Source organism: Helianthus annuus, chromosome 8 (assembly GCF_002127325.2).
Source record: "Helianthus annuus cultivar XRQ/B chromosome 8, HanXRQr2.0-SUNRISE, whole genome shotgun sequence".
Taxonomy (NCBI): domain Eukaryota; kingdom Viridiplantae; phylum Streptophyta; class Magnoliopsida; order Asterales; family Asteraceae; genus Helianthus; species Helianthus annuus.
The window spans coordinates 152629446-152643481 of NC_035440.2; the positions used below are offsets into that span (position 1 = coordinate 152629446).

Sequence of the window (14036 nt, forward strand, 5' to 3'; positions counted from 1 at the left end):
TCCCGGTCCGTGATTTCAACTGGCTCCTCGACGAACTGCAACCGCTCGTCGATAGTGAGTTCCTTAAAAGGAACTATGAGGGTCTCATCTGACAGGCACTTCTTCAGATTTGACACGTGAAATACATTGTGAACTGCACCGAGTTCAGCTGGTAGGTTTAGCTTGTAGGCCACTTTGCCTATTTTCTCAATGATCTCGAATGGTCCGATATACCGCGGGTTTAGTTTGCCCCGTTTGCCAAAACGAACCACACCCTTCCAGGGTGAGACTTTAAGTAAAACCCGGTCCCCGACCTGAAATTCCAAAGGCTTCCTACGCTTGTCCGCGTAGGCTTTCTGACGGTCACGAGCTGCCGCCATGCGTTGCCGTATCTGTGCAATCTTTTCCGTGGCGTCCACTACAATCTCTGGACCCGTGATCTGACTATCCCCCACCTCTGCCCAACAGAGAGGTGACCGACATTTACGCCCGTACAATGCCTCGAATGGAGCGGCTTGTATGCTGGTGTGATAGCTGTTATTGTATGAGAACTCCACCAAAGGGAGGTGCTTTTCCCAGCCGTTGCCGAAATCAATAACATATGCCCGAAGCATGTCTTCAAGAGTTTGGATCGTTCGCTCAGACTGCCCATCCGTCTGAGGATGATACGCTGTGCTCATGTCTAACCGTGAGCCGAAAGATTTGTGCATTGCTTGCCATAGCTCTGACGTGAATCGTGCATCCCGATCCGAAATGCTGGAGGTGGGCACCCCGTGCCTCGAAACAACTTCTTTAAGATAAACGTCTGCGAGAGTGGAGAACTTATCCGTTTCCTTAATAGCAGGAAGTGTGCAGACTTGGTGAGTCGATCCACGATCACCCATATAGTATCATTCCCACGCTGGGATCTGGGTAGGCCTGTAACAAAATCCATGGAAATTTCTTCCCATTTCCATTGCGGTATCTTGGGCTGCTGAAGTAGGCCCGCTGGTTTCTGATACTCCACTTTGACCTTTGCACATGTCAAACACTTGCCGACGTAAGTAGCGATGTGGGCCTTCATGCTAGGCCACCAATATGTAGTTTTGAGATCGTGGTACATTTTATCCGAGCCTGGATGTACCGAGTAGCGAGACTTATTTTTTTTTGGGTAAAGGGTTACCCCGGTGATTCTATTAAAACAATCCCAATAAAGTACAAGTAGTGAGGATGAGTTCCACACTAATTCATATACAGGACATGCCCCGTATATGTAAACCAAAAACAAAACCAAACATTCTAAGACAACCCACAACCTAGCCTACATTACACCATGAAACAAAGTAGGCAAGACCAAAACACGAAAAGACCAAAAACGACTCAACCTCCATCGTCAAAGATGAAATTGCCACAAACTGGCAACCCCTTGACTCGAAACACTAGATGTCTAGCCATTGGAACCCTTTGTGGAGGAGTTGCTTGCCCGAGCTCTAGAAGATGAAGGATGTGTTCCCGAAGTCATAAATTTATTAGTTTCATTGTAGACTTCCTCGACCTCCTCCTCATCTGAATCCTGCTTGTCATTAGCATGCTTGACCTTCTTCTCTATACGACCCACCGTACTACATCCCTGACCACCATCATCGTCCTTAAGGGTATCAAATGAGTTAGACGTTGATACCTGATTGTTCATCGGCTTCCTTAACGACGAATTTGGTTTAGGGTTTACAACAGGCCTATACACTACCTTAGGTTTCTGATTTTTCATGTGGAGACCTTGGTTAGTAGCTTTCTTCTTCTTGGCACCCACAACCTGAAAATCATCAATTTTCTTCCCAGAATCCCCACTCGAAACAACTTGATGGTTCTTTGGGCACGAGCTATCTTCATGACCAAACACGCAACAAGATGAACACCTTAAAGGCTCCCAATCATATTCGATTTTTACCTCCACCTTTGAATGACCATTATCATCTAAAGATGGGATAGCAACAGTAACACTCCTCTTTAACTCATCCCCGGCTTGAATTTCAATGAGAGCTCTAGAATAACTGCTTCTTCCCCACGATTCAGCACACATTGTAGCAGTGTACGAATCTAACATTTTAGGCACCCCTATCTTAGACGCGAGCAAACTAAGACCGTCCTCAGTATACGCTGCTAACGGCACATCATGCATCTTGACCCAAACTGGGATAGCTTTAATATCTTCCTTTTCCAACTTGACAGAGGCCGACCACTCCTTCAAAATTATCGGGACATTTCTAATCATCCAAGGTCCATCCTCTACCATTTTATCCATCCCTTCCTTTGTTTTGAATTTAAAGAAAAAGAACCCGTTCGCATTCATCATTAGTCTAGAGAGACCATATTTAACCCAGTTGTTCTTTGCGAAATAATCCACCACTGGGAAAGCCAGACGTTTACCCAGAAAATATCCATACAAAGTGTTAGCATACCTGTCAGAGACCTGTTTAACCGAAGACATTGGAATAACGACATCGGCTCCATCAACTGACTCACTAGATTCCATCATCCGAAAATTAACCTTTACATTCTCCTTTGCGTTATTCACTACTTTAGCAAATGGATTCGCAGCGCCAGAAGACTTTGTACTCTCCTTATCAGCCGACAAATTCAGCCCATGGAAACCTGTTATTGGTGAGGACAAATTATCCAATTGAACCGGTGCCGAGACCTTAGTAAGTTCATCGATAATGTTTATACCACGTTTTGGCTGTATATTGTTTCCATCAACATCAAGTATACGATCCGCTATTTCTTTGAATGACAGTGGTGGCCTACCACCAGTTTTCGTGAGTTCATCCATTAAGAACCCTGACAAACCCTAGCAGCCGTCACAAAAATTCGTTCCAATCAGAAGTGTGTTGAATACGAACAGTGTGCAAACCCTAGTTTAAAGCTGCAATGAAACCCTAAACCAAGGCTGCCGCACTTCAAGAATCCACTCCTTACTTCAGCCCCTAATCTGATCACGAAAGCAAGAAAACAGATCCCTTAGAGATGTCGGCCAACAATTATGTGAAAAGCCTGAAAAACCCTAGCCGCCAACCCTATTTCAAACAAAAAGAAACCTGAAAAAACCCTAGCAGCCGTCAAGAACAAAATCGATCAAGAAAGGATGAATCAGATTGTAAATGCGGCTAACACAATCTCTCTTTGTATACCCAGTCCAGATTAACAACGAAACCAAACAACCAGCGGCAGCCAAGTGAAAAAAACGAAAAACAAACCCTAATCTTGAACAAAAAACGAATCAAAGAATGATTATATTGAATCGTAAGTGTAAATCAGAATTGATGAGACTCTAATCACACAAAACAATCCCTACAATCATCAAGAAAAACGAATTTTAGGTCAAGGTAGCAAGAGGGTCGATTTTCTCCATTAGAGAGAGAGAGAACTAGGGTTTTTTTATGTCTGGACGTGAGAGAGAGAGTAGCGAGACTTATGAGCTTCATCCATCACAAGTTCTCGTAAACCGCCGTATAGTGGGACCCAAATGCGTCCTGTTACATAGTAGGCGCCGTCTTCCTTTTGTTCTAATCGTTGCCTTGAGCCGCGTAAGGCTTCAGCCTTTACGTTTTCTGGTTTCAATGCTTCCACCTGAGCATCTCGTATTTGTGCAGGAAGATCAGACTGAATGGTGAGCTGCAAGGCTCGTACCCGCCTAGGTAAAGTATCTTTTCGACTGAGAGCGTCAGCCACAACATTGGCTTTGCCTGGATGGTACTTGATGGCGCATTCGTAATCATTAAGCAGTTCGACCCATCGTCGTTGACGCATGTTCAATTCCTTCTGCTTGAAGATATGCTCGAGACTCCTGTGATCGGTGTAAATAGTGCACCTGGTACCGTGCAGGTAGTGTCGCCATATCTTAAGCGCAAAAACAACAGCTCCCAGCTCCAAATCGTGCATCGTGTAGTTCCGTTCGTGAACCTTGAGTTGACGAGAAGCGTAAGCAATAACTTTATCCTGCTGCATCAATACACAACCAAGCCCCTGTATCGATGCGTCACAATAGACTACAAAATCGTCCGTGCCCTCTGGCAATGAGAGAATAGGTGCGCTGCAAAGCCTATCCTTTAAGTACTGGAAAGCAGTTTCCTGAGTGTTGCCCCAACGGTAGGTGACACCTTTCTGTGTCAACATAGTAAGCGGCTGTGCGATCTTCGAAAAGTCTTTAATGAATCGCCTGTAGTACCCCGCCAAACCCAAGAATTGGCGTAATTCTGTTGATGTACGCGGTGCAGGCCAGTTCCTGATCGAGTCTACCTTGGATGGATCGACATGAATCCCATCCCTGTTCACCACATGGCCTAAGAAGTGGACTTCACGAAGCCAGAAGTCGCATTTTGAAAACTTTGCGTACAATTGTTCCTTTCGAAGAAGTTCCAAGATAAGACGTAAATGCTGCTCGTGCTCCTCCTGACTCTTGGAGTAGATCAGAATGTCGTCAATGAAAACAATGACGAACTTGTCAAGATAGGGTTTGCACACCCTGTTCATAAGATCCATGAAAACTGCAGGCGCGTTCGTAAGCCCAAATGGCATGACTAGGAACTCGTAGTGACCGTAGCGAGTTCTGAATGCTGTCTTGGAGACGTCCTCATCCCGGACTCTCAGCTGGTGATACCCTGACCTTAGATCAATCTTGGAATAGTAACTCGACCCTTGCAACTGGTCGAATAAGTCGTCAATACGAGGAAGAGGATAGCGGTTCTTCACTGTGACCTTGTTCAATTCGCGGTAATCAATGCACATTCTGAATGTGCCATCCTTCTTTTTCACAAATAGTACCGGAGCTCCCCAAGGCGAAGAGCTTGGACGAATGAAGCCCTTATCCAAGAGCTCTTGTAGTTGCTTAGACAGTTCTTCCAGTTCAGTTGGAGCCAAACGACACGGTGCGCGAGCTATAGGTGCTGCTCCTGGAGCTAGCTCGACGTGAAACTCGACCTGGCGATGAGGCGGTAGACCAGGTAAATCTTTAGGAAACACTTGAGGAAAGTCGCGTACCACTGGGATGTCCTCAATTCTTTTCTCTTTCGTTGATGCATCAGTAACTAGTGCCAAAATGGCAGTATGACCCTTTCGTAAACATTTCTGAGCCTTCAAGAAAGAGATGATGCCAACCACAGCACCATTCTTGTCGCCTTGAACTTCGAGAGGTTCCTTACCCGAACGAGGAATACGAATGATCTTCTCCTTACAAAGGATCTCTGCCTGCTGCTTGGATAACCAATCCATGCCAATGACGATGTCAAAACTACCCAGAACTATTGGAATAAGATCAATCGAGAAGATCTGACCCGCTAGAACGATGTTACAACCCTTGACTACATGCGTGGCTTCTACACTCTTACCATTTGCTAGTTCTACGACATGTTTGGTGTTTAGAGGTGTTGGTGTGCGTTTTAACAATTTACTCATTTTCAAAGACATATAACTCGTATTCGCACCCGAATCAAACAAAACAGTAACGTAAATGTCGTCAAGAAGAAACTTACCCATAACGACGTTGGGATCATTTCTGGCATCACCCTGCCCCAACACAAATGCACGACCCCTTGCTTCATTGCTGTTGTTGTTCCCACCATTGTTGTTGTTGCCATTTCCCTGATTGTTGTTATTGTTGTTGTTGTTCTGGTTCCTGTTTAGCTGAGGACAGTGCCTTTTAAAGTGCCCTTCTGCGCCGCAATGAAAACACCCCTTGTTGCCCTGTTGCTGATTCTGCTGTGCTTGTGGCTGCTGCTGATTCTGGTTCGCGGCCGAGGGCTTCTACAATCTTTGGCCTCATGACCCATCTTGAGGCATCTTTGACAGCGACCCTTGTTACACTGGCCACTGTGGTGTCTGTTGCAGTTGTTACACTTTGGAAGGTTCCCTCGATATCCCCCCTGCCTGTGACTGCCTGAAGAATGCTGACTGGGACTCTGGTAACTATCAGTCTTTCGCTGCTGAACCTGTGACTGAACTGAAGCTGATCCTTTGCTAGAATCCCCATCCCATTTTCTCTTGTTGTCACTGGGAGTAGCAAGTGTAGCAGAAGTAGTAGCGGTAGCAGTAGCGCTGATACGTTTAGGCAGTCTGTTCTGATCCACTGCCTGATCTGTGATACGATGAGCGAGGCGCTGAATAGCCTGAATGTTGTCAAGATGAGCCGATGTCACATGGCTCTGAATCTCTGGCGCCAAACCTTTGAGATACAACTCAATGCGCTTGATTGGAGGGTCCACCATAGTTGGGCACAGCACGGTCAGCTCGTTCGACCGTTTAGTATAAGCTTCGATCTCTGACCCAACCATTTTCAAATGATACAACTCGTCTTCCAACTTGTGAATGTCTTCACGAGTGCAGTATTCCCTTTTTATCAGTTCCTTGAAGTCATTCCAAGGGGTGGCGTTTGCAGCTGCCAACCCTAAGACCTAACGCGATCCCTTCTAAAGTACCAGTGGCATACTTGACCCTGCGAGCCTCAGAGCATTCACACATCTCGAACACAAACTCGAGCTTTTCAAACCAGTGGAGGAGTCCAACCGCTCCTTCAGTGCCACTAAATGTGCTAGGACGACAATCCATAAAGTTCTTGAAAGTGCAGACGGGCTGCTGAGCGGGTTGACCTATTGTGTACGAATAGGACAAAGTTAAACACATGAGTTAAGGTAGGATCTAAAGATCCCAGTGTGAGTCTAAACTGCAGGATATACTACCTGCTTGAGCAGCTGCAAGTGCCGCAGCAACTTGTTCATTAACGAAAGCCGTCAACTGGGCTTGTGTCATGTTAATTCGTCCGTCCATTGATCTTGACATCAAAGGCAACATAAGTGAGAAAGGTTCGCGAATAGTGCGATGACAGAAGAGTGTAAGCACATAGGTGTTCTCAAGCAATAACAAGTAATGAGCAGTGTAATCTAAGCATACTACGAGCAAAGTTCTATGCAATTCTAGCATGCAGGTAATAAACATAAACCTTATTACCTAGTATGTTGAGTCTTGCACGTGGAGCAAAGCGTCGTTGTGGATCGTTGAGAGCACTGTTCTGGTTATAGTCTGGTTTTAATAAAAACGTTTTCCCTATATTAAAACCAAGTTCTCTATAACCAATGGCTCTGATACCAATCTGTCACACCCCCAAAATCCACCTGCGGAGTATCACCGCTTGGGAGCGTGACTGACCAGGATCAAGCCACCAATCATATAGAACAATATATATAGTAAATGTAATTGCCATTAAACCAAACCAAATCCATATGAAAGGTGTACCAAAACATAAGTAAGTTATCACTGTTTAGCGGAAGCGTATAAATAAAACCGATCGTAATAAAGTATCAAATGTCATAAGTGTTTAACAAGATGATAACGATCCAAGCCCACAACGACCAGCTCCTCCCTGTGCAAGCTCCATGTATCTAACGACCTGCAAGGCATGTAACAGAGGATCAACAACTAGTTGAGCGAGTTCACAGAAAGTAAATGCGTAATAGTAAGTTTGTTTGTAACATGTGGCTCTACTGGGCCGATAGTATGTTCCATTGGTGGGGGCTTCCCATGTTGTATAACCACTAGACTATTTGTAACCATAAGTGTTCTACATATCCCGAGAACAGTAACACGTACAAGTTTACGTAGGTTTTACGTAAGTAATCCTTCACAACCGAGGATAGGGGTACGCGGGGGTTTACATAGGTTTTACGTAAGTGCCTGACACAACCGAGGCAGTAGTGAGTATAAGTTCACGTAGGTTTTACGTGAGTGTCCTTCGCAACCTGAGGACAATGAGCATTACAAGTATACGTAGGTTTTACGTATGTGTCCTGCACAACCGAGGACGATGGTATGGTAGTCTAGTAACAGTGTATATACGAATCTAGTCAATCTCATTCCTTCAATCCCATTCCCAAGCCTTTGGGAATCCCATGCCTTAGTAAGAGTGTGAACTCACCTTGGTTTGCTCGGTATGCTAACTATGTGCTCGTAAACAGTCAATCAATCAATCAAAGCCTAGAGTATGCATGTGCCCACAGTCAGTACACGTTGTAAGGTTTCGCATGTAAAGTTCATCACAAAGTGTGTGTAACAGTTAACAGCAGGCATTACAACCAGTTAATCGTCTTCGTACAATTCATGCTTGATAGGAAGAACATGTAGTTAACATACTTCACCAATTTAACATACTTAACAGGATTTACACACTAGCAATATGGTATGTCTACTGAGTTAACATCCTTACAGTCGTAACAGAGTTAGCATGCTTAACTTAATATACAATCTAACGTAGTTTATCAATAATACCCCTTTACGGTTTACCAGACCAATCAATTGGCATAAATTGTACATATCCAATAAATGTAACACAGTTACATCCTACCCAGTTAGACCCTTAACAGGAAATCACAACTCAGCTAACACCCTAACATGCAAAAGTTCGGACAAAAGGTGAGGGGGGGGGGGTTCCCTGTTTGAAAGTCGGACTAAAGGGTATGGGCTTCACAAAGTCGGACATGGGGGAAATGAAACTCGGACCCCATGCCTTGCCAAAACTCGGACAACAAATAAAAAGGGGTTAAAACTCGGACATGTTTAAGAGGGAAGGTTGGACAACCACCAACCCATTAAAACTCGGACCTTCATGTTATGTGTGTATATGAAACTCGGACATGATATGCTATAAGAACTCGGACATATAAGTGATGAATACTCGGATCCTTTTGTTTAAATGAAAGTTGGACCCCTTGAGTTTATATGAAAAACTCGGACAAGGTCCTGTTATACATAAACATCGGACCATACATGTTAAAGCTCGGACACTAATACAATCATTAAAAGTCGGACCCTTGTTACTTAATACATAAATTCGGACCTAGCATGTTATTCAAAACTCAGACAAGTGCTCCTTGGTTTAAAATTCAGACTATAACAACACTTAAAGCTCTGACAACAAGTAAAATCAATCATCGAGCAGAACATAAGTTTCATGAACATCAGTTACATTCATACAATCCAAAACCCTAATTTTCTTATGCATTATGTATAGCGGCAATTCAACTATCAACCAATCATGTATTCTTACTTCACCAGGCAATCGATTAAACAACTTTTAAATATCACTAACATCATCATCAGAATCAAATCAAAAGTCATAGAATATTATATGAAGAACTAGGGTTTTCATGAACATATAATCAAGAATCAAGAATTGATATTAATCAAACAATCAATTAGGGTTTACAAGTATCACAATAATCAATAAACAATTACCTTGAATGATTCTAGAGAGAATGTGGAAACAAAAGTGATGAATGTCTTGCCAATGATGGTGGTGATGATTGCCAGAGAATGTGAAGTACGTGCTTTGGTTTCTTGTGTGAGGTTTAGTGAAAGATTAGGGTTAAGTACCATATAAGTTTCACTAATAACTCTACACACCCTTAGCTATTATATTTTACAATAGCACACCATCTCAAACAGTTTCACAGTTTCACCACTAAGTTTATGTTTTTAACAAATTTATCACAATTAACACATAACCATGCATAATCACACAATGCACTTTATTGTATCAAAACGTTACAGTTCCATAGCCAATTATTTGTACAATTAAACAACTAAACAATACATGAACGTGCAATAAATGCGAAATAGAAATCTTGGAAATTCGAGTTGTCACAGACATAGAGTAAATGAGAAAATTAAATTTGTAAAGAAACCCATTCAGATTGAAGATAGAAAGATGAAGAATCTTAAACACAGGAGATTAGTTCTGGTCAAAGTAAAATGGGATTCCAAGAGAGGACCAGAATACACTTGGGAGCTCGAATTAGAAATGTAAAGGAAATACCCACACCTATTCCAGTAGAGCTCGAGGCTGAGATCTAAAACAAGGTGGGGAGGATATAACAACCCTCCTAGAACCCTTAACATGACCCTAAACGTTCCTTATATAGCCTGTATACTAGAAATGAGCCCGAAATACCTTAATATTTATAAAAATCAAGAAAAACCCAAAAATAGGGTTGTCGCGGGCTGCGACCTGGACTCCCTTAGCTTTCGCGGGGCGCTAGCCCCTTCGCTTGCTCGACACTGCATGGCGCCACGTGTCTGGTGACTTGGCAAGGCTAGGCTAAAGCTATAATCGACACGCATACCCTCGCAGGCCGCGAAAGCCGAAGCCAAAACTTACGCGGGCCGCGACTCGCTGCCGATCAGGCCTATAAATAGGGTGGTCAAGCTCATTTGCAATCCGTTCAAAATATAAATTCTCTCTCTCAAATTCTCTAGGCAATTATTATACTCGGGATATAATACCCCTATAATGCGAAGCTCTGCCTCCTTGTAAGTATTATAACCTTATTTATTACCCTACATGATCGATCTAGGGTTCCGTAACGCATGTCAAGGCTCTACCTGACTCAGTCGTTGGATATCTGTCTCTTGTTACACCCGATTGATCTAGGACTCCATAATGCATGTCAAGGCTCTGCCTGACTCAGTCATTGGAGTTCTGTCTCGAGTTGTACAGTTAATATGATTTGGGTTATTTTACTAACACTTGTGCATTGTTTAAAATTAATAGATTATAACCAGGAGATTCACCTAGAAGCTTTAGTTTTACCTAAGTAAACAATGTAAGTACGTCTGCTTTTTGCCACCTTTTTGTAAATTACTTCATGAGTCAAAATGTTTCACCAAAACCTCAAATTTTTGAAATAAATACTTAACAGTAATTGAGTATTTGTGATTCTACAATTACTTCTGGTATGTTGGGGTTTTGTATACACATTGTGAAAGACGTTACCATTGGACAAAGAGTTAGCCAATGAGTAATATGACCCACAAATCAGGTGTTGACAGTACTGTGAAGTTGTAAACTATTTTGATTAAACAGGGATGCACTCGCTAGTATTTCTTGCTGATAAAACCTTTTTAAAACGCGTTTCAGGTAACAAAATATGAAAGCCAATAGAAGCCAGTTGGAGAGCACGGAAGGCTTGGAAAAGTGGCTATAAAAGTTACCTAATTAAAAAGGAGTTTTGTTTTCAATAAACTAGGGTTTATCCCTATAAATATATTGTAATGGAAACTTGGGTTTTATCCCATTTATTATTATAAAAGTTTGGTGTTTAACTCTGATAAAAATATTTCCTAACTACGGTCCTGATGTATTCTGCTGCCAAATTAATAAACACTGATACCATCTGACTGGCTTGTGGCACCCGCTCCCGGGCAGGGGTCGGGGGTTGTGACACGGATGGCATCTGGACGGATGGCCATTTGGATCGTGTGTGGGTGTTTATGAACCGTTAAAATTTTCGAAGTGTGATTTAAAAATGTTCTAACAGTCGTGGCAACAAAAGTAAGCAACGATTATTATCAGGGTTAGATCATCCGAACGGATGGTCGTCCGGACGGATGGCCATTCGGGCGGATGGTCTGTGGTTGAATTTTTGTAAAACTTTTCTTTAAACAACGGTTTTGGTTAACGGATATGGTGTGACGGCGTGTCAAGCAACGGAAAACTATTAGTTCCAGTCCATTCGTCCGGATGGCCTCTGCCCATTTTAACAAACGGGCGGTCCTTGATGAAATTTCATGTTTGACCCGTTAATCGGTCCATCTCTTTGGTGTAAAACAGTTTTCAAGTCGGCTTTCAACTAAGGAGCGAGTCGAGAATCTGATTGAGTCCAGATTCCATCAATATTGTGTAAAAACCAAGGAAAAGTTCAAAACTAGTAGAAAAATGTTGAAATCTTTCATAACTAAGTTGAAAAGTGTGAAAATCCTTTGGATCTTAGACCAATCTCGATTGAATGATGCTCCACAACAGTTTGCCTAAGCAAAACGAGTGAAAACCACCTTCGAGAGGTCTAAGATCAGTGTTTTCGAGAAAAAGTTAGTGTGTGTGTGTGTGATTTTGATGAAGAGGATGGAGTAGAAGTGAATAGAGATGAAGATTGACGAAGATTTGAGAGAATAAAGCTTACAAAAATGGGTTTGAATCATGACTGAGAATTGAGGAGCGGATGGGAGTGTCAAAGTGTTGAAATGAGGGTGTACTGCTAGTATTTATAGGGGGCGAGGTTTAAGTCAGTGTGCAAGTGGCAGTGTCCGGATGGCTCCATCCGGACGGATGGTCATCCGGGCGGCCGAGTTTGCGCGAGTTGGTTTTCCAACTTTGGTTCGTTTGTTAAGCGTTGGGTTGCGTTGCGTTTAATTCGAGTTGCGAGTGCGCGTTTGAGTGCATAGGCGTTGCGTTGATAACCACATAACATTATAACCAAGTAATGATGTGCCAAAAATTTTCATTTTTGCGTTGCGATAGCGTTTAAGTAACAAGCGTTATAAATAAGCGATGCAAATTGCGATAAAATGCTTTTAGGTGGTAAGCATTATAATAAGCATTGTAAAATGTGTTTAAAATGCGTTGAAAATATAGTCTAACCCATAGCGTTAATCGAATCCCAAGAGTACAAGTTTTTACGAAAGAAATACGATCACAGTAGGAACAACCAAAGTACGGGTTGTTACAGTCTCCCCTACTTTAGGGAATTTTGTCCCGAAATTAAGTAGTGGACGTAACAGAGAGTTGTGGATATTTAGCTTTCATATCACTTTTGAGTTCCCAAGTGAAGAAATTAGTAATATGTAGATGGGGATCCTCGTCCGCAAGCCCATGGAAGGTTGCGGAGTTTTGAAGCATTTGTATCAAATGTGGCCGAAGTTCGAAGTTGTTAGCTTCAACATTCGGTGCATTGATAGCGGCGCCGAGATTACCTACGGTGGGTCGTAGGTAATCCATGAGGGTACGTTGGTCCGCCATTGGAAGTGGATCCCCCGAAACCTTCTCTTGGTTTTTAGCTTTAAGTCTTTTTCTGAGAAAGCGTTCGGGTTCTTCCAGAGGTTCTTTTATGTCTCTACTAGAACTGGAGCTCATACACTACGTAGAAAGTTCGGATGTGGTGTCTGGTTCCAAGTCCTGCAATAGAAAACAGAAAAGAATGTTGGTCAGAAGGTTCACCACGGCCCCGTGCTCAGTGAACACGGCCCGTGGTCAGAGATACAGCGATTGTTTTCTGGATCCCTGTTACTGGAAAGTTGGACACCGCCCCGTGTTGCACCGACACAGCCCCGTGCTCAGCTCTCTGTAACTCGGAAAATAAAAACTGCCAGTGACACTGCTGGGCACGACCCCGTGTCCGACCAGGCACGGCCCGTGCTGAGCTCTGCAGAAGCTGAAAAACTAAGAAAATCCTAAAAAAAATAAAAAGAAAATAGAAAAAATGATTAGGCCGTTGATTCCTAACTTTCTTAAAATCCTTGGTTCACCACGGACAAACGATAAGGAAGAATCACCTTCAACATAAGAAACTAGTAATTAAAGTCATTAATACAAAACCAATTAAAAAGTGCAAAAGATTAAAATTAAAAAGTATTACACTAAACACTTGTCTTCACCAAGTGATGTAAGAGACTTAGGCAAACATGGCCTTTGATTGTCAAGAACTCTTATGATCAATCTTGGATCTCGAGATGACTCACACACTCTATGATGGACAATGGATGATGGTGTTATGATGGTGGTGGGTGGTGGGTGAAGTGTGAGAGAGGTGGTGTGCCAAGGGATGAGTTGCAAGAGCTCCAAGCACTCCTATTTATAGGCTGAACAGAAGCCTGGGCACGGCCCCGTGTCCGCTGGGCACGGCCCCGTGTCCATCCGCGTCTCTCTCTTCATTAATTGCAATTCGCAATTACATTAAATGCGTCTGCAGGAAGTTGACCACGCCCCCGTGTCCGCTGGGCACGGCCCCGTGGTGGGCAACAGAAGCTTCTATGACTTTGTCTTTTCTGCTGACACCTGGGTACGCCCCCGTGCTCACTGAGCACGGGGTGTGTTCAGTCTTCTGTCTTCTTTGTTTTGCTTGGGAAGATGCTGTCGGGAGGTCGGGCATCCAACTTTTGTTCCTTTTCTTGTATTTATGTTAGATTTAGTTGTCTTTTTTGCTTATTTTGTTTATTTGAGCTCATTTAATCCTGAATATACAAAAGGAAGACAAAAGCAC

General features: G+C 43.0%; 1 protein-coding gene across 1 annotated transcript; it reads right to left on the reverse strand.

Annotated features, from left to right (window-relative positions):
- Positions 1-1405: 1405 nt before the first annotated feature.
- LOC110870639 lies at positions 1406-2788 on the reverse strand. The gene has a single exon (XM_022119819.1). It carries the CDS (start codon positions 2786-2788, stop codon positions 1406-1408), a length of 1383 nt encoding a protein of 460 aa, XP_021975511.1.
- Between the last annotated feature and the right edge of the window lie 11248 nt (positions 2789-14036).

Bases quoted from the DNA above. Each gene is read 5' to 3' on its own strand.
- LOC110870639 (XM_022119819.1), bottom strand. From the start codon at position 2,788: ATGGATGAACTCACGAAAACTGGTGGTAGGCCACCACTGTCATTCAAA.